This window comes from Ischnura elegans, chromosome 12 (assembly GCF_921293095.1).
Source record: "Ischnura elegans chromosome 12, ioIscEleg1.1, whole genome shotgun sequence".
NCBI lineage: Eukaryota > Metazoa > Arthropoda > Insecta > Odonata > Coenagrionidae > Ischnura > Ischnura elegans.
In genome coordinates this window covers 85,709,045-85,729,336 of record NC_060257.1, presented here as the reverse complement: position 1 = coordinate 85,729,336, position 20,292 = coordinate 85,709,045, and the positions used below count along the sequence as shown (strand labels likewise).

The 20,292-nt window shown below is 41.6% G+C and overlaps 1 protein-coding gene across 3 annotated transcripts in view; it reads left to right on the top strand.

The window, feature by feature from the left end:
* LOC124169785 (MPN domain-containing protein-like) overlaps positions 1–20,038 on the top strand; it is a 42,284-nt gene extending 22,246 nt beyond the window's left edge. For all 3 annotated transcript variants that reach the window (XM_046548534.1, XM_046548536.1, XM_046548535.1), the window contains 4 exons: positions 8,825–8,985; positions 9,087–9,179; positions 11,333–11,706; positions 16,760–20,038. In XM_046548534.1, coding sequence (XP_046404490.1) covers positions 8,825–8,985; positions 9,087–9,179; positions 11,333–11,706; positions 16,760–17,012 — 881 coding nt within the window. In that variant the 3' untranslated portion in view covers positions 17,013–20,038. The remainder of the gene's footprint in view (positions 1–8,824; positions 8,986–9,086; positions 9,180–11,332; positions 11,707–16,759) is intronic.
* The last annotated feature ends 254 nt before the right edge of the window (positions 20,039–20,292 follow it).

Below are 20,292 nucleotides of genomic sequence, written 5' to 3'. Positions count from 1 at the left end.
ACGGCGGCTATGAGTCGTTCTATCACAGGCTGCCGCCTCTTCGTCACCGACCGCCTCTCCCAGCGGCGTTTCCTCGTAGACACAGGATCGGATCTCTCAATCTACCCTGTAAAATTATGCACCGAACAACGAACCTGCACTGACTACGAGCTCTCCGCAGCCAATGACAGTAGGATCCGTACTTATGGTACTTTACTTCTACGCCTTCAGTTCGGCCTCCCGCGTGACTTCCTTTGGAGATTCATCGTTGCCGACGTTACCGAGCCAATCATCGGAGCAGATTTCTTAACCCACTTTCAACTCATTCCTAACATGGCCACTGCTCAGCTCATCGACGCAATCACTGGCCATTCTACATCGGGTCATCGAGGTCGAACTTACCAGGACAGCGTGCGCGTTCTGTCGGGCTCTTCATCCTACCACGACCTCCTGGCCGAATTTCCTGATATCACGCGGCCATCAGGGACTCCTCGGGAGATCCACCATCATACCAAGCACCACATACGCCTACAACCTGGACCGCCAATCTACCACCCTGCCCGCCGTCTAGCCCCGGATCGACTCCGAGATGCACAGGCAGAATTCGAGCTACTAGTACGCGAAGGCACTGCACGTCGCTCACACAGCCCTTACGCCTCACCACTACACATGGTTCGCAAGAAGGATAGTAGCTGGCGACCTTGTGGTGACTACAGGGCTCTCAACGCACGTACGATACCGGACCGCTACCCCGTCCGCCATCTGAAGGATTTCTCCCACGCTCTTCAGGGGTGCAACATCTTCAGTGTTATCGACTGTGCCAAGGCCTTCACTCAAATTCCAATGGCTCCCGAAGACATAGAGAAGACAGCCATAATTACACCCTTCGGCCTTTTTGAATTCCTATTTATGCCATTTGGACTTCGAAATGCCGCCCAAACATGGCAGCGCTTCATCGACGAAGCTCTCGAAGGCCTAAATTTTTGCTTTCCTTACATGGATGACATCTTAGTATTTTCCCGTTCGCAGGAAGAGCACCATCAACACCTGCGGATATTATTTCAGCGCCTTTCTGACTACGGTGTCATCGTCAACTCAGCTAAGTGTGTCCTAGGATCTTCCAAGGTCACATTTCTGGGCTTTCACGTGAGCGCTGACGGATGCTCGCCGTTACCTGACAAGGTAGCTGCTATCAACAACTTCCCTCCACCGAAGACCATAAAGGACCTTCGGAGATTCCTCGGTATGCTGAATTTTTATCGACAGCACATACCACTCGCCGCATCCACACAGGCCCCTCTCAATGCTCTACTTCAAGGTCCTGATATCAGGAGCTCCACTCCAATTTTCTGGACACCAGAACTTCAGCAGAGTTTCGATGCCTCTAAAGGCGGACTAGCCAAGGCGGCAACCCTGTCGCATCCAATCGACTCAGCACCTCTGGCTCTTGTCGTCGATGCTAGCCGAACCGCAATCGGCGCTGTCCTACAGCAAAATTTTGGGAACTCTTGGCAGCCACTCGGTTTCTTCTCTCGCAAGCTGACACCTTCCCAGCAGAAGTGGAGCACTTACGACCGCGAACTCTACGCCGCCTACCAAGCAGTGAGGCACTTTCGGCCGATGGTTGAAGCCCGCGATTTCGCCATCTTCACCGATCACAAACCACTCTCTTATGCCTTTGGCCCCAGCAAGAAGAGTAGCGACACCTGCTAACCACGACAATTTAATCACCTGGAATTCATCTCACAATTCACCACGGACGTGAGACACATCTCCGGACTTGACAACGTCGTCGCGGACTCTCTCCAGGGTAGAATCCATATCCACACCGTCTCCGATTGACTTCGCCGCTCTCTCTCGCTCCCAAGATGAAGACGAAGAGCTCCAAAGACTACGCCACAGCGGTACGGCTCTTCAACTTCACCGTAGGCCTGTACCCGGAACGAACATTTCACTATGGTGCGACACCTCCATGCCAACCCCACGCCCCTACGTTACTCCCTCATATCGCCGGCAAATCTTTGACAACATCCACTCCCTTAGTCATCCTGGTGCAAACTCCACCATTAAACTCGTCTCCCGTCGATATGTTTGGCCATCCATGCGAAAGGACTGTCGCGCATGGGCTCGCAGCTGCCTCTCCTGCCAACGTTGCAAGGTGTCTCGTCACATCACAACGCCACTTGGAGACTTCGTTCCGCCAACCAGGCGTTTCGAACACATACATATGGACATCGTGGGACCTCTCCCGTCTTGCTCCGGCTACCGGTACCTCCTCACAATTATCGACCGATTCTCCCGCTGGCCAGTCGCAGAACCCCTAGCAGACATCACCGCAGACAGCGTCTCCCGCGCCTTTCTCCTTGGATGGGTTGCTCACTACGGCTGTCCTCAACACATCACCTGCGACCGTGGACGACAGTTTGTGTCATCTCTTTTCCAGAGACTTTGCACCACTCTGGGAACAACGCTACATCACACCACGAGCTACCATCCCCAGGCAAACGGACTCGTCGAACGACTACATCGCGTTCTTAAGGCGGCCCTCATGTGCTCTTCTTCCAACTCATGGATGGACGCACTACCCACAGTTCTTCTCGGCCTCCGCACAACTTGGAGAGCCGACCTGCAGACAACACCTGCCGAACTCCTCTTCGGGGAGCAACTGCGTCTTCCCGGGGACTTCTTTGTCGACTCTGCCCAGCATCTGGACTCCCAGGATCTTGTTTCTCAGCTGCGTAACCACATGAGCCAGCTGCGTCCGACCCCTGCGTCACGCCACATCTCATCGCAGCGTGTCTTCATCCACAAGGACTTGGCCACATCCTCCCAGGTCTTTGTCCGCCAAGACGCTTTGCGGCCAGCCCTGCAACCACCTTACGCGGGACCATATCCTGTCCTCAGCCGCGGTGAGAAGACGTATACCCTGTACATCAATGGCAAACCAGCCACTATATCAATCGACCGTCTCAAGCCAGCCCATCTTCTGGAGGAGGACCCTCCGCCGACTCCGTCACCAGATACCACCACTCGCTCCGGCCGCGCCGTCCGTCCTCCAGAACGTTTTGTTGCCAACTCTCTGTCTCTCCTCCAAGGGGGGGAGTAGTGTGGCGCATCGTCCGCCACAATGTAGAGTTGGACCAGTGGATAAGTGTCCGCCTACTAATCGGACGGCGCGCGTTCGAGTCCTGGCGCCGGCCGGTATTTTTTCCTATATCTTTTCAGGAATTCTAGAAGGTTCGAGGAAGATCCGGCGCGGCGTTCCAGAATATTCGCCGCATGTATATAAGCTAGCCATCTGGGCTACCCAAGTTCAGTTCTGTATTGTCAAGTCACAATAAACGCCTCTCCGCAGATAACCGAAGTGTGTTATTTAGCGTAGCCATCGCTACAGATAGCCAGTAAGTTGGGGCGTCGATTTGACTCACAATCGGCCTCAGAGGTACGTTTTCTTTGTGGATTTTTGGTAGGCCGTATAGTCTCGGTGGTTTCGCAGCCGAAGGGAGGAGGCCTCGTTGATATTCTCTTGGAATGGATGAACTCTTGATGATGGCCCTGGTATTTCGTTCCAATTTGCTTGTTGGATCGGCCTTCATCTTTCTGTAGGTTTGCTCCTGGAGAAGAGATAATATTTTCTTTTCATAGTCTTCCTTTCGCATCAAAACAGTAGCGTTCCCTTTATCTGCGGGTAATATGAGAATATTACCATTGTCCTGGAGCTTTCTTAACGCTCGTCTCTCTGCAGCTGTTATATTCGGTCTCGGTGGTCTTGATTTGCGGAGGATACTCCCCACGTCTTCCCTTATCTCATCTGCAATCCCTTTTGGAAGCTTCCGGATGGCGGATTCAACTCCGGTGATGATTTTTTCTTTCGGAATTGTCTTAGGAGCAATGGCGAAGTTGAAACCTTTCGCTAGAATGCTTTCTGTGGCACAATCCAAGGTTTCGTCTATAAGGTTGAATACGGAACGGCCCTTTACAGGATCATGAACTGGATGTTGCCTGCTTCTCAGTTTTTCAAATTTCTTGATCTGCGTTTCCCGTACCGTGGCTTGAGTGATGCGGGATGACTCGTAGGTTATTTTGTCAATAGTATCCCAGTCGGCAGTGGACAAGATATTGCTTAACTCCATATGAGCATTGTAGATTTCCTTCGAGCAGAAATGGAGGGCGCCACGAGTGTGGTGCACTCTTTCTCTGAGCAATGCTTCGCTGGTGCGTCGGAGAATTCTCTTGGCAGCACGCGTGTTGAGATGGTGTTTGACGTTGACACAAGATGGCAGGGTGTTTGGGTCTCCGCAGCGTTGGAGGAAGGCCAAAGAAGACATCAGCTATACTCTCCTTTTCCGAAGTTTCTCGAAACTCCGTATCTTCCGATGAATCTCCTCCCCGTAGAGGCGAATAATGTAGGTTCGAAGATTTTCGCGGCGTTGGTTTGATGATATTTCCATTCTATTCGGGTTTCTTCACCGCGTTTGTTGTATTTTAAAGACAACAGTTTCGCCGGCGTTACAGTCGGCGTCTTCAGGTCAAAGGTAAAATTTTTGGAAAATTTTTTCGCCTTTTATAGGCATAAAATTTTCCGCCTTATATAGGCGGCGGCGGCTGCTGATCCGCTGCCTCTCTCTCATTGGCCGGTTGTCCATCTCTCATTGTTGGTGGTCGGAGAATCCTCTTCCATGCAGTATGCAAGCTTTTGCCTTGATCTCTGTTGAAATTTGCGGGCGTTTTCGCTATCTCAATAGCTTCTCTGATCAAGCGAGGGAAGTATTTATTCTCTTTAGCTATTATCCTGGCGTCTTCAAAGAGGATGTTATGCCCAGGTTCACTCCAAGCATGCTCAGATATGGCTGAGAGTTGGTGCTGCTTGTTTTTCATAGCCTTTTTTCGAAGACGCTTCTTCGCACCACCACCCAGTGCAAAAAATCTCCTTGGTGGCAACATTAATACATCGTGCCTATGCCATCTCAGACACCGAGTCACTATCTGCGGAGAAGAAGCATCTCATTGAAGTGCTGGTAAGGAATGGCTACAGCAGTAGCATGTTGAATAGAAGATTTGTGGAGCAGGAGAACAAAGACGCAGCCCCAAAAAGGACCTCTGAGGCAGAGAGCCGGCCCGAGCTGGAAGCATATGCCACAATTCCCTTTGTGGCGGGCACATCAGAAAAGATTGCCAGAATGCTCAGAAAACACAACGTAATTACACGTTTCAATTGCGTGGCAAAGATATCAGACATGCTACCCGGAGCGAAGGACAAACTCCCAATGGACCATTATGAGGGTATATATCGAGTGCATTGCTCATGTGGTAAATATTACATTGGCGAGACCTGCAGATCAATGAAAGTCCGATTGCAGGAACATCGGAGGGCTATGAAAAACAAGCAGCACCAACTCTCAGCCATATCTGAGCATGCTTGGAGTGAACCTGGGCATAACATCCTCTTTGAAGACGCCAGGATAATAGCTAAAGAGAATAAATACTTCCCTCGCTTGATCAGAGAAGCTATTGAGATAGCGAAAACGCCCGCAAATTTCAACAGAGATCAAGGCTACAGCTTGCATACTGCATGGAAGAGGATTCTCCGACCACCAACAATGAGAGATGGACAACCGGCCAATGAGAGAGCAGCAGCGGATCAGCAGCCGCCGCCGCCTATATAAGGCGGAAAATTTTATGCCTATAAAAGGCGAAAAAATTTTCCAAAAATTTTACCTTTGACCTGAAGACGCCGAATGTAACGCCGGCGAAACTGTTGTCTTTAAAATACAACAAATGCGGTGAAGAAACCCGAATAGAATGGAAATATCAGCACATTGAATCTTTAATAAATAGATGATGGTTTTTATTTTTCGCTGGGTATATTTTGGCACAATTCCGTTTATCATGCCAAAACTTTTTTTGTGAGAACTGAGTCAAACTAATACACCTATTTCAGACGTTTGCTGCAAGACTTATTCGCTGCATATGTATTCACGCCAGCCGGAACGTTCGCCCTTCGCAACTAGAATCATGGGATGTTAGCCTTATTTCCGTTCTGGCTGGTTGTTGCAATAGTTTGCTGTCCAGGATGGGTTCAAGAAAAGTTAATCTTGGTTGGGAGAAGGAAAATTCTAACGATTTATAAATGGTATACCAACCTTTGATGCATTTATGGTCTCTGAATTTTTGAAAAAAGAGGACAGCTTCAACGCTCCATAGAAATGCGAGGCGTTAAAGCTTACAAGGGGAGACCACGTACCTTGCTCCGTCTTTTTCAATTAGGGCCTTAGTTAGGCTGTGATTAATTAATTTTCATGCGGTACTTTTCACAAGTCATATATAAATTTAAAATAACTACCAAAACTAAATGGATCAGTTGGGGTGGTGGTAGCGTGTTTGACTCCCACCCTGAGGTCCAGGGTTCGAGACTTCCTCATGGCAGTATATTTTGTTGCCTTCATTATGATCATACAGCGTCAAGTTTACCATTATTTTTAATTGCAGCAATCAGAGACATGTGACAATTTTTTTATCATCATAATGGCGTTTAGGTATTTTAGCAGTGTCATTACAAACGCAGAGATGCGACGACTACAAGGGTTGGTGTGCGCTAAAATTTTAATTTTTTCTTTGCTTATACTGACCAACTTCCACATTAAAAATGAAAACCACTCTTGTAAGAGCACATACCATTAAAGGCTCGCGGCAAGCAACAATATGCGTACAGACATAATTAATAAGAACACAAAACTAATATAAAATGCCATATATCTCGAACACTTGTAATTCACATTACTCCAAAGGGAGTTTACTTACTTAGTACTTACCTCAGTACCTAGTACTCAGTACCTATCAGTTTACCTCAGTAGCAGTGCTAAAAGAACCATTCCGAAATAAATTTCAATTAACAAATAGGATGAAATAAAAGTTGATAACCCTGGACCGGGCGCGCTGGCGTATAAAATACGTCAATCTTTGAAAACCAAGGATTTCAACATTGTACGTACATTCCGGGCTAGAATCGTCTCGTGTATTCCTACAATGTACTTTGACTGCCTATATTGCGAGTTTTCAAAGTTCGAGGTATTGTAGCTAATTTTTAGGATCAGCAAGATGAACCCGTCACCAGTGGAGTATAAATTACGCCGCGCGACCTGCCGTGTACCTTTATATCTGTATCACCTATAACTGTACTAATTTCAACAAATAAAGATTAACTTCGTTTGTTCGTTTGTTATCGTATACAAAAAAAAAAATCGTTTGTTATCATATATGCACATATCATGGGCAAAGTACGCATTTTGCTCGGTCGTGTAACAAACAGTCGCGCCATAATTCTTTAACCAAACTACTTTCAGTTTATACATTACATAGGTCTACGCGGAAGATGCTACATTTTGACTCAACACACTTTCTGATATGACTGAGGTACCTATTAATTAAATTATTATAATATAAACATCAATTTGATCTTACAATACCTTCAAATGATCTTCAAAACAGAATATCATCGATAGGTAAGAGTCAGGAGCAGCCTTGACCCATTTATTCCGTATGGCTTGTGCTTAAGGCACGGGAATGAATATCTTCTCAAGGCTTTTGTTTTGACGTCGAGATGAAATTTGGAACAAAAAGTCATTTATGATTCTTTTTTGAATTCATATTTTCCGTACAAGCCGACATTTTTAGGAAGCAAACTCCACCGATTCCCGGAAACTCTCGCTGCGCTAAAGAAGTCGACGGAATACGGCGTTACTCCACTGGTGACTACTGCCTTGTGACGTCACATCTCAATCAAGATGGAGGCACTGTGTTTCAGCGCAACATGAAATTTTCCGACTTTCAAAACGTTTTAAAGTGCATACCCCAGATTCAGGAAATAAAAGTGACTATACTAATGTTTCTTTTTTAGGCTAAACTTTCAAATTCAGCAATAAAAAAAATTAGTGCACTTCCCTATTATCCATATGCCAAATACATATAAGCAATCCATAAGTTGACCGAAAACCAATGCCACAAATATGGCCGTAAACCCGGAAAGGAGGGAGCACAACTACCCTTGGAGTCTGCGATAATGCAAAGCCCGAGCTGGGAGGGTTCAAAAAAGGTTGGAGCTGAAAGCCTGTGATTATCCGTAAGACCCTTCTTTACGAATGTCCTCCAAAAATGCTCCGTACCATGAGAGAGAACAGTCTCTTGGGGCTCAGTACAGCAGTCATGCTAAGAGGAAAACTCTGCCGTCTCGAAAGGGTTAAAAATACTGTTAGTGTGTTATAGAACGGCATTAGTTAGTGTATAGAAGCCGTTGCTTATCGGTGGAATTTGTAATAAAGTTCACTATACATAATGTATACACATGTATAACACCCAGGACTGAAACTGAGATTTGTAATACCAATATGTGTCGTCATTCCGTGATGGATATGGATTGAGTTTAGATGCCCTTCTCCCTTTTTGGCAAGGTTTGGTGCAACTTGATGTAATTTCTGCTTCTACAACTATTGCATGCTGCTTGACTTTATTTCACAAAATACCTTGCTGCATTATCCCATAAATATCTGAACACGAATGCATTGGCATTGTTATGAAAACAGGGATATTTTGAAAACTATGTCTGGAAATTGGAAAAAAAAGTCTGGGATACCAGAAATGGAAAATTGGTATGAACCCTGTTGCTTTAATTGTGACTTAGCATTTGTCTGTTTTTATGGTGTAGTATTATTTTCCCTGAAAAACATTAAATCAGAATTGTTCTCTTTATGAATTTAAATTCTGGTGTACTCATGACGACTCCTGTACTAATTCACTGATAATCTTGCTGGGTGTAGGCAATCATTTAATATTTTTTTCCCCTTTTCAGCTCCATACCAAGCAGAGAGTCTCTCTCTGGAGTCATCCGTGGCTTCTTACTGGGTTATGCCTCCTCCTGAAAGTCGACCTCATGAATATGGGAAACCCATGCTTATGAATTACACTGTGGTTCAGGATCAGTTTCTTTCACAAGATGCTCTCAATGAAATGGTATGTTGCGTTTTTTTTTTATTTGTGACCTTATTTTTTTAAATTCAGTCTATTCAATACAATCTCTTGAATATTTTTATGAGTTCCAATTTTCATTTCAGAAACGCTGTGCAGATTTTTACAGGGGTGAACCTGATTTCATTAATTTTACCGAAAAATTTCGGGGCAACATCACATACTTAGACAAGTTAAAGGTAAGTTCTTTGCAGTTATTAGTAGGTATGTAGGTAAGTGTGTGTTTAGTTTTTATTGCATCCCATATCAGCTTGATTGGCTTGGAAATTCATTTTTTGTTCACTTCTTCTGCAATAGCATTGTCGCTCAAAGAATCCATGCTCGGAACTTAAGAGGAATTGGGAAACACAATATTCTTTTCATTAGACATGTGCTTTGCCCTTTTGCCTCAGTAGATAGGAATATTATAACCTATTTTAAATGACATATCTGTGTTAGAAATGTCAAAGAAATGTCTCCATTAGATGTGACAGTCATCTGTAGTAACACTGGGCAGTCCTCTGGTTTTTTTAATTTCATTTTTGCCCCAAGATCGAGAACTCAATGTAGACTAGAGAAGTCAATACTTAACTTTACATGTCGTATGAGGGTTTCCTAAAATGTCCTTTAAATGGCTCTAGAAACTTCTTTCTCTAGGGGCCGTATTCTTAGTCGACCCTACATATCCGTCCCTACATACCAAAAGGCCCCTACATGCATTTCTCAGTGGACCCTACATAAGTGGCGGGGGGTGAATCCGTCGTCAAGTTCTCTGAAATGACGTAGATGATGGCGCAGCGCCAATTTTCCACTCTGGTGGCGTAATGGGAACTAACTATGAAACTAAGAAAAGATATCCAATAATTTTTGGGCGTATTGTTAGAGCAACGGCTCAAGGTAAATAAACAATCGGTTTCATCCGCTAGGTCGTGTTGGTACATTAATTATCGCTACAAATACTCTCATATCGAGCCAAAAGTAGAACCATATTGTCTTTAAATTACTTCAAAAGCGGTATGTACAAGATAGTAATAAGGACAGAGCAAATATGATCATTGACGTGGGAACTTACGTTGCATCATCAAGGTTCGTCATTCGCTTTCACCTTCCGTAGTTAAGTTTATTATGTGGCAAATAGTGGCATGAAAATATGTTTTATGGTTATATGTAAACGAAGTATTGGTTGCCCAAAAGTATACCAAGTGCCAAATGTGAAAAATATTATTATATATTCGTAGAAACAAGGTGATGTATACCGCTATATTGTTCTTATTAGTTCAGTCAATTTTATAATTTATTTAACTTGGTGGCTATAAAGTAGTGGTATTATTACCTTTCCACTGTGTTACTGTACATTTTAAAATGGCTTGTGTGAGGTCGTCTCCCTTAATATCCATTGTAACGTAGATTCTTTAGTCGAGGTGATGAGCAGACGATATTTGGCCGCCATGTTTTTGTAGGGTGTAGGGCTTGTTCGGGTAACTTACATCAAGTAGGGCCCGGTTAGTTCCAAAAACAGCCATATGTAGGGGCTAATGACGTATCCAGGGTCGGTTGGCCCTACAGGGTCGACTAAGAATATGGGCCAAGGTCCCTGTTTATGTATTTGGTTCTATGTTCCACTGGTTCCTGAGGTTGCAGCTGACACTGGAACTAATGACGAAAAAAACATGTACCAAAAGAAACCTGTTTGATCACTGTGCACTAGATTAGAGTAAAAGGCTTCCAAAAAGAAGCCTGAAAGGAAGTAGTTTTGGAACCAAGGCCCAAACCAATCTGGAAGAGAACTGGCACTAATATAAACTCAGAAATCGGTCCACTAACCTAGAAAATCTGGAATACTCAGAGAATTCCAGTCTTTCCAAGAAACTCAGGAAATTAGGCCAGTGTGCTGGAAAAGTTGGCTGTTGTTGCATACAGCACGAGGTGAAACCTAGTCATAATTGTGGAATTCTCTCAAATCACCTAAAGCAGAGCAAACGATAAGCTCGTCATCCAATGCCAGAGTTTTCTTTTGGTATAGATGCTTTATGAGTGCAGTTTTCTGGGTACTCCAGCTGCTTTCATCTGACAGACACTGCTGAAGTACATAATACAAATTTCTTAAAACGATATATTTAGGTATCGTATTAGTAATTGGATCAATAAAACCTCTTATTTTAAGTATTTAATGTAATGTTCATGCTCAAGAAAAGTTATTGCACCTGGTTTTATGCTAAATATTTTGGCAATGATTGTTTTAAACTTTAGTCCAATTACAATTCTAACCTCAAGAAGAGGAGGATTGAAGAAAAAAAACCAAACTGAACCATCTACATCTTTCATTGAAAAATTTATTTTAATATATTTCTAGGCCACTCTTTCATCAAAGTTCCCTCGTGAGCACAGCGATGGTATGCTTTGGACGTTTGTCAAAGACCTTGTCACCCCCCCTGTCCTAGCTACAGTCACCCCCAAACGGGAGACAACTCCGGTTGCACCTTCACCTATCAAAGCACCCCCTGAAGTGCTCACCATACCAACTGTGATACCCAGTGTCCCCAAAGTGGAAGTGGTTGTCAAGCCTGCGGAGACCTTGGCTGAAGTGAAAGTGGAGGTATCAAGAGGGGAAAGCGAACCGGAAGCGGTGAAAGTGGAGGAGGCTGAAGTGGAGCCGACCCCACCCAAGGAAGAGCCCGCACCCTGTGCTCCTGATGTTGCAGATGCTGTTCCTGAGGAACCAAGCAGGTTTGTGTATTTGTGATCGTCATTACAAATAGGCAAGTGCCACATGGCAATGAAAAGATAAAGCTAAAATTGTGCATTGGTAATAACCCGACCCCTGTGAGGAGCTGCCACCTGGCCCTTCATTCTCTCCACCATAGCCATTTCCTTACGTGAATCAGGCCATCCTGCACTGTTACTCGTCCTTCCTTCCTGGATTTTCTGCCCCAAAATCCTCCAAATCCCCTGCATTTTTTGGCGTTACGTCTGTAAATCTTACAGATTCTGAACATACGCCCCAGACACAGGGAACTCCAATCGTCTGTCACTAGAGGGAAAGACTCTACAAACAAGAATATCAGCACTCAAAGAAACAATTGTCGCAAAAAGACGAGTCATTTTCAATCAATATCTATTACAAGTAGAAATATTCAAAATCAAAATTATTACAGAAAACAACGATGATAACTAATGATCCCATAGGAAATATTACCAAAGATTAAGTACAAGCTGTATGATTTTTGAGAAATCACCCTCTCAGCCGAGCAATCTGTCCATCGCGAACGCCGAACCAAGAAGAGGCCTAGCCGAGCTCCGACCAGTGTCAGGGTGGAGGGGAGGGAAGTTGCAAAGGAGTGGAGGGGTAATAGGGTGATGTCCAAGTTAGCTGCATCGATGTAAATCTCCCGGTAGGCGCCCATGTTGACTGGGAGATCTGCAAAACGTCCGTCAACCAAGCTGGGGTTGGGGGAGAACTGCGTACCACTTGGTTTTCTCTCCTCTATCTCCTGGGTTGGAGACATAGCCAAGTGGCGTGATAGCTGGTAGAGGCAAGTCATTGGAATTCAAGGAGTGGAAAGACAAGTAGGATGAGGTGCTGGAGGGAGAGAGAAAGTTGTGATAGGACAAGTGGAGTACTTCTCACTCCAAACTGCATTCTTATGCCTCAGCACCCACTTCCTGTGTTTACCAGGAGTAGGTATTCCTCCGCCGTACTACCTATATAAGTCTTGATCTCCAGGTATGGCTGGTTCAGTTGGCTGATTTGGTTGGCAGATTTCAGAGGGCAGAGTTCGGAGACAAGAGTTCGGAGACTTTGAGTCGAAGGGCCTTTGCACAAAAAACCTTAGCGCGAAAAGTCCTTAGTGGGAGAAGTTGTGCGGATAAGCTCGGAGGAATTTCTGGGGGGGGAGGGGGTGCACTAAAAAATGCCACAATTTTATCCATGTCCTGGTGGGTTTGATACTTTGGCGTTGCTGGACATTAAAGGACTAAGCATTATCTTCCTTGTCGATTCCATTCAGTAAAATTTGCACCAGACTTGAGCTGAGAGAGTCGCTATTTTAGGCTGCCAATTTCTGTCCGTAATTGATTGATCTCAAGATAAGCCGTTGATAGCTCTTCCTTTAGTTTTTCAATTTGTTGCTCTGTCTCATTTTCCCTCTGCATGCCAATCTTTGACTCACAGCCAGCCTCTTTCACAATGCCTCTTTCACACAGTCTTCCAGACTGCAGCCGTATGACCTAAAGTGGAACGATTTGCAACACACTCCACATTTGGCCCCATTATTAAGCTTCCTTTTGCAGAGCATGTGACAATCATTGTATCCGCCGCTGAGCCCACTTCGAGTATCATTTTTCTGTTTGCTGCAATGCCCTTGAATCTTTTTTGGACATTCCAATGACTCATCCTTCCACTTTAATGGCTGACGAGGAACTGAAATGCAACTGTTACGGTATTAGGAGGAGGCGACCGACAGCTGAGGTCATTTGCGCCATGAGGGAAGGGTATGGAAGGAAGGGTGGAGAGAAACCCAGTATCGGCATTAGCCTGCTCTTAACGAAAGGTGCCAAGGGGACTACGGCTTAACGTCCCATCTGACGGACGAAGTGTTGTCCTTGAAATGTCCTCCACACAAAATTCAAGCAGGGATCGGGCAGTCTATGAAAATTCTCTGCCACTGCCGGGATTTGAACCCGAGCCCATCGGGTGGGAAGCCAACACTCTAGCCACCACTCCAACCCAATCCCCCGGCCTGAAATGCAACTATGTATGACATTGTTCTTAATAACTTCCTTATATGTCATCATGAAAATTCTTCTCCATGCAAATGGGGGAACTTATGTTTAACAATGTACACCCACTCTTCGTTTAATGCTCCTAATTCGTTCCTTGCAAATTGAGCACTAATTGAAACAGTGCTATTGGAGTCTCAGGTTCTGTAAAGACTGATGTAATGGGTGTTAATTCATCCTTGTGTGGTAGATAACTTGACTCGATGGTAATTACGAAAATGTCTTATGGTCGATTCTATGATTCTGTGATTCTTTTAAACTTAAAAAAGCTAGCATATTAGGAAAGGATTTAAATAAAAAAGCAAGAACCATGAGAAAGTATCACTGTTATCATAAATATTTCTCACAACAAGATTATACAAGACTTCAAACATTTCACCAAGCTGCAAGTACTGTAGTACAGTATTGTACTCCATATGTCTGGGTGCGTGGTATCACTCATTCTCTATTTTTTATGGGAAATCAGGATTTTAAGTCTCTTGGTTGATCAGTATGAATAACTCATTTTAAAAAAACTTGTAATAAGGTACAGAACTTTGTCAATATGTTCTTAAATCAAAAATTAATTTAATGATGCTATGAGAAAAACCTTGGCCAAACTGTTTTGAAAAGTTTTCTTCTTCTATACCATGTATTATTGACCACATTCAAAAGAGTAAGTATTGAATCAGGGATTTTCTACTCAGAAACAAAATAAACTCCTACAGCGGAATACATCTCTAATTGATGCGAAGGGAGCTAGGGGCTTAGGAAATGCACAATTTTCAAGAGTGTGAGTGAGGAAGTACGGAGTTTTAAAAGGGAACAGGTTCTCAAAATATAAACCCTATTATGTTGAACACTGCTAATAGGGTAGTTTCCTATTATTTTTTTATTGCCTAAATTGAAAGATTTTTATTCCTGGACATTTCACGCTTTTAATGATGATGTATATTTTCTCAATTAAATGAAAAGTAAAAATTTTCAAGCGCACGAAAACGCGATGGCTAAGTAAGAATGCTGGGAAAACTTCGTGTGATGTCATTCTGGTTCCCGCTGTCGCCATGTGAGGTGACCTTGGGGCGAGGGTGCATGCTTTGCTGCGATGCAGACTACTAGCAGGTAGCAGAGTACCCTGCTAGTGGGTACCGCTCGGCTTAATTAAGGATTATTAATACCTTATCGAACGAAGGAAACTTTCCGACCATAGGCAGTTTTAATGGGTGATTATTAAGAGATGTTTCCCTGCCTCATGGTTGCATTGGTAATCTCAAACGATGTAACACTCCTATCTACTCGTACAGAAACTAGGTCCCTGTGACATCACGTGGAGTGGCATCGCATGGGCGCCAATCTGGCCTTTTTCAAATGCGATTAAAATTGACCATTGCCATTCGTCTAAACTGGGATTTGTAAAACCAAATACAGGCATCCCCCGAGTTACGTAAGAGATGCGTTCCGGCAGACTCTGCAGAAGTCGAAATTTACGTAAGTCGAACAGTCTGTGTTAGTGCTACAGAAATTTCGATCGGTGTGGTGAATTCTCAGCGGAGAAATGCACGGTAAATTCTCGGTGAAGTTTCATTCAATTCACTGCGATACTCATGAACTCTTCCGCGTATTCTTACGTTATTAGATGCAAAATCAATAAACATTAATATAGTCTGAGAGTTGCATCTCAAGCATTGCCAATCAAAATGCGTAATATTACTCCCCGAGTTGACCGAACACGTGGATTCGGGAAAGTACAGCATCTCAATGCTACATTACTAAACTGAATACTTAAATTGATTCATTATGTTTTACTGCGATCTAAGGGTAATCATTTTATCTTCTGCCTTTTATATTTTATGTTGATTGATGAATCTGGTGGTTTCACTGTCACAGTTAATACATGTAGGAGGGGTGTTGAGGATTATGAGCAAATAACTCACAAAAAATATCAGTAAATCACTATATTCTTAGGTACATTCACACATACATACACTCAATCTTTCATGCACGCAAACATACTTTCATTCTCTCATATCTCAATAAAATAACGTGAAAATATCATCATTTGAATACTTACTTCGCTGGAAACATCGCAGAGTATTTCCATTGCACGAAGCTAATTAAAAGTGAGCTTTTATTCAGCCAACTCAGTTATTAACGTGCAACAAAGTTTGTGGGGAAAAGCTTTCAATGACACAGTATTCATTTACATTTGCACAATATATGAGAGAACGAGAAAATGCAGCTTAATAAAATCTTTGCAAAATACAACACGGTAACCCAGTCGCCAGAAGCATGTAAACAAGTTCGCAATTAATATCGTGTGTTCACTTTTTTTTCACTTTTTTCGCAGCTTTCATTGCTAACTCTCAAAATTTCAATGCCTTTACGTGGGTACTAACCAATTCTTTTCCGCAACAAAGATTTCTGCTCGAACTTCGTTTTCTTTTAATTCCACAGATGGAAATGTCCAAACTTAAGGATAAAATTTATAATAGTTGAAAGTCTGAGTTCGGGTGTGTATGCTGTATAACAAGCTGTTTCATACAGGAGTGAGCGCAACCACCTCCATCGCTAGAACTGCAAATTTTCACATTGACTGCTGACTTGGGATTTATAAGCGATTTTTCTACAGAAATTAATGAAAATTCCTTCGAGGAATGGTAAAAATGGGTCACTTTGTTATGTTTAGCACGTAAAAAATCGATAACTGTTCGAACTTTTTTCTACCATTGGGTGTACAAGCGAATATCTACTTCTTCGCGCTCGCAGGCGAAAATTAACGTTATCACTTGAAATACGGTTATCACTTACGTAAGTACAGATTTACGTAAGTCGAGACATACGTAATAGGGGGATGCCTGTAATTTGTATATTATGAATACACTAATGGTGGGTAACAAATCGCAATCTCTGCCTTTCGTTTTCTTTGATGAAGGAAACTACCCTGTTGGAACAGCATTAATTGGGGATTGGGTTTATTAATTTTTTATTTCTTGATTAATGATTTTAAAAATTGTTTCTGCAGCATTCCTGAAGAAAAGCCTCCTGACGATGAAAATGAAGTTCTGAATCAAGTTGATGATGGACCAACGGATCTAAGCATGCCAACCCCGGTGGAAACCAAGTGTGAAGAAAAGGCTGACGATGACGACGGGCCATCGAATTCAAAAATTCCGCGGACTGAATCGTCGGAAGCTCTTTCCAAGAGTTCCCCACCACCTTTACCGGAAATGATCTTAGAGGATATATCCCCAGCTGCGGAAACACCCGTGGACTGAGTCATTGAAATCAGTGAGGTAAATTCTAATGCTGTTGTTGTACTCATTGGTGAGTCGTGTTAGTACATAATAATCAAATGACCTTGCGGAGAATGTTCTTGAGAAAATGTCTGAAGAGGTGATGAAAACTTGTTGTTTTCACTGCCTTAAAGAATGTAACCTTTGTAGTTCCCTGAACGTAACATCCTCCTATTGGTCGAGTGTGGAAATGCATTTCGTGACATACCATCGGGCATTTCGGTGGAGTCGATGTCAGTTTTATTTGCCAGCATATATGAATGTATATATGTTATTGTGTATACTTAAACATATATGTATTTATGGGACACCTGATTCACCCAAGTGTTGAGTGATGTGTACACCCAAAATGGCTACTTAATTGCCAGAAGTCAGTTTTTAAGCATCGTGCATTTGTTGAAATTTTTATCAGTAATCATTTCAAATGATTACATGGAGGACTGACAGAGTTAATGAAACAAGTTTTCTATTTTTATCTCAAATTTTTTTAAATGATGTCTAAGACATAAGATGTCAGCTCATTTTTTTTTATTTTAGATTGCTTTTAAACAATTTTACGATAGATTACCACAATTTTTTGCCATCTTCATTATTTATGATGTAAGAAATTCAAAGGTAGCAGTATTTTTTGCATTTATTTTATGACGCCATCGCCTTGTATAAATATATTTTGTGGGAATAATACTCCGCAGCTGACAGTGTGGAAATTCAATTTATCATTTTTTTATTCCACTTTCCTTGTCTTAGTGAGATCAGAAGCATCATAATACCTTCCTTCTTATTGAATATTTGTAATTTTATATGCAATTGGTATCATTCAAATATCGTGAGCCATTTTAAGTAGTCCATTTTTCTTGGTGAATTAGGAATTTCTATAGTAAATATGAAATTACGTACATGATGTCAAGGGATCAATGTGGTCATTCTATAGGAACTTGACGTACCAGTGACTTGGGATATAAACGTTTAAATGTTTTCAAATTTTAATATTTTTACATGTTTAAAAAAATTTATCTAGCATATTAGAATCCATGTGTTCTCTTTTTCTGGAATAACATTATATTGTAAAGAGTTCACTCAAGAGTACCATAATGTGCACTGTTTTGAATTCTCTTCAAAGATCATCATACACAAATATTTATGATTACTGTCATTGTGGCAAAACATTCGCATCATGCATGAAACAAGTTGTTGGACTGAATCATGTTTTATTTTCAACCACAAACAAAAATGTCATCCTTGGATTAATTTTTTCTTTGGATTTCGTACCCCTTATCGCTGCATATTTATATGTAACATTTATATTCAATCAATTTTTTTGAAGATTTTGATAAAGAACACTTTTTTTTATACAGATGTAGTCTTTAACAAATTAGAATTGGTATGAATCTTATACTTACAATAATTTTATGTCAGTAGTGTCAGTAGTATTGTTTACAATTTTATTATTATTTCTCTTTTTGGCTGTGTGTTACATGTTACGTGTACGATGGCATCTTTGGCCTAAAACGGAGGTTGGATCATGACTTTTCAGTGCAGTGGAAATGAAAAATATGTAATATGTTATGTATGTGAAAAGGGTTGGTTTGTCTTTATTTTGCCAAGGAGCTGTTCAGGCATTGGCAAAAAGATTTAAATGAGTCAACTACTGCATACTTAACTATTTAACGCATCATGCAGTGCAATTTTTTATGCAATCATGTTTTGCAAGTAAGTTTTTTTTTTCATCTCTGAAGAGCAACATAGGAAATATTCTCTTAATGTGCTATGCCCTACATCCTTTGATTTGTGTGGAATAGAAATTCCAGAGATAAATACCTTGTAAAATGAACTAATTTTTAATCGACTCAAAAAAATTAATGCTGTTTAAAACTGACTAAAAAAATCTCCTGTTTTTGTTGTGATAATAACCATTGAAAACTGTGACCTTATGACCATGTTTTGTATTTCTAGAGCATACTTGCCAACATTAATATGTACCACTAAGCAGTTTATATTACAGATACATTTTTGTATGCCTGTACATTTTCAAGAAATAGTTTTCATTAAGCCAAAAGTTGAGGCTTAAATAATACTGTTACAGTAAGGGGAATACCCTGTAGGAAGAACCATCTGATTTTGATTGATATTCAAACAAGCAGGAGTGTTCAAAATGTAAACCACATCTCAAATGTATGTGATTCTAATATCATTTTTAGGTAGTGAAGTAAGTCTTTGACAATTATGCATGAGATCTGTTATCAAAACGAGAAATGTCGGAGTCTATTAACTTTTTCACAGTTTGATTTTCTTATCATGCATTGAAGCATGTTTAAGGAACTCATAGTAATCAAAGGGTACCTGTGAATTCTCTTTTCTGTGAATATCGTATCCCTGTCTATTTTTCTAGCATTCATTTCTCTGCCAAACGAAGGTTTTTTTATTCTGCTATGTATTTTTTTATTCTGCCATTGAATACCTTCACCATGACATATTTATTGATGATTTTAAGCCTGAGGTTTTGCAGTTTTTAGTATAACTTCAATGTTTTTTTGGTTTTGAGTGCATAATTTGGAAAGATTGGCTTCCATTAATACAATGTGACAGTTTGTCACCTGCTTTTATGACGAAAAATTGGAAAAATTAGTGGAACTTTATTTCATGATCCAAACTCCTCGAGAATAAATGTTTGTCCATCTGTGTGTGGTATGCCTATTATAATGTACTTTTTTTACCACAAATCATTAAGAAAATTCTCTGGTTTGATCATTTCTATTTGTACTTACTGATTATTACCAATCACCTATGCATAAAATTTATGGACTTAAATAATGGCTTTTTTTATCAGGAATTGAGTTATTTAGATATGAATGGTGCTATTTTTGTAAACCTACCAAAATAACAATTTGATTGCTTTTATTTACTTGTTCTGTACTTAATATTGTCTGTCCAATGTGTAAGATAAGGCATAACTTTGCCTCTCAGGTTGAAAATCTTTCTATCAAAATTAAACTGTCATTTTTTTTAAAGTTGGTAGTTTTATTCTTGTAATTACTTAGCTGTTGTTCTGTTCTCAGGTATTATTTGCAGTTTCTTGTTAAGGTTTTAGATGGTGGGGATTTCAGTAGATTCCGGTTCATTGGGACATATCGGGACTTGTGCACTTTGCCCCAATTAAGCGGCTGCCCCAATCAGGCAAACTCTCTTGTTTATGGGCATAAAAAACTTTGGTGGAAAGGAGACTAAAGAATGTTTATAATTCAACATAAGTTTATTCGACTAT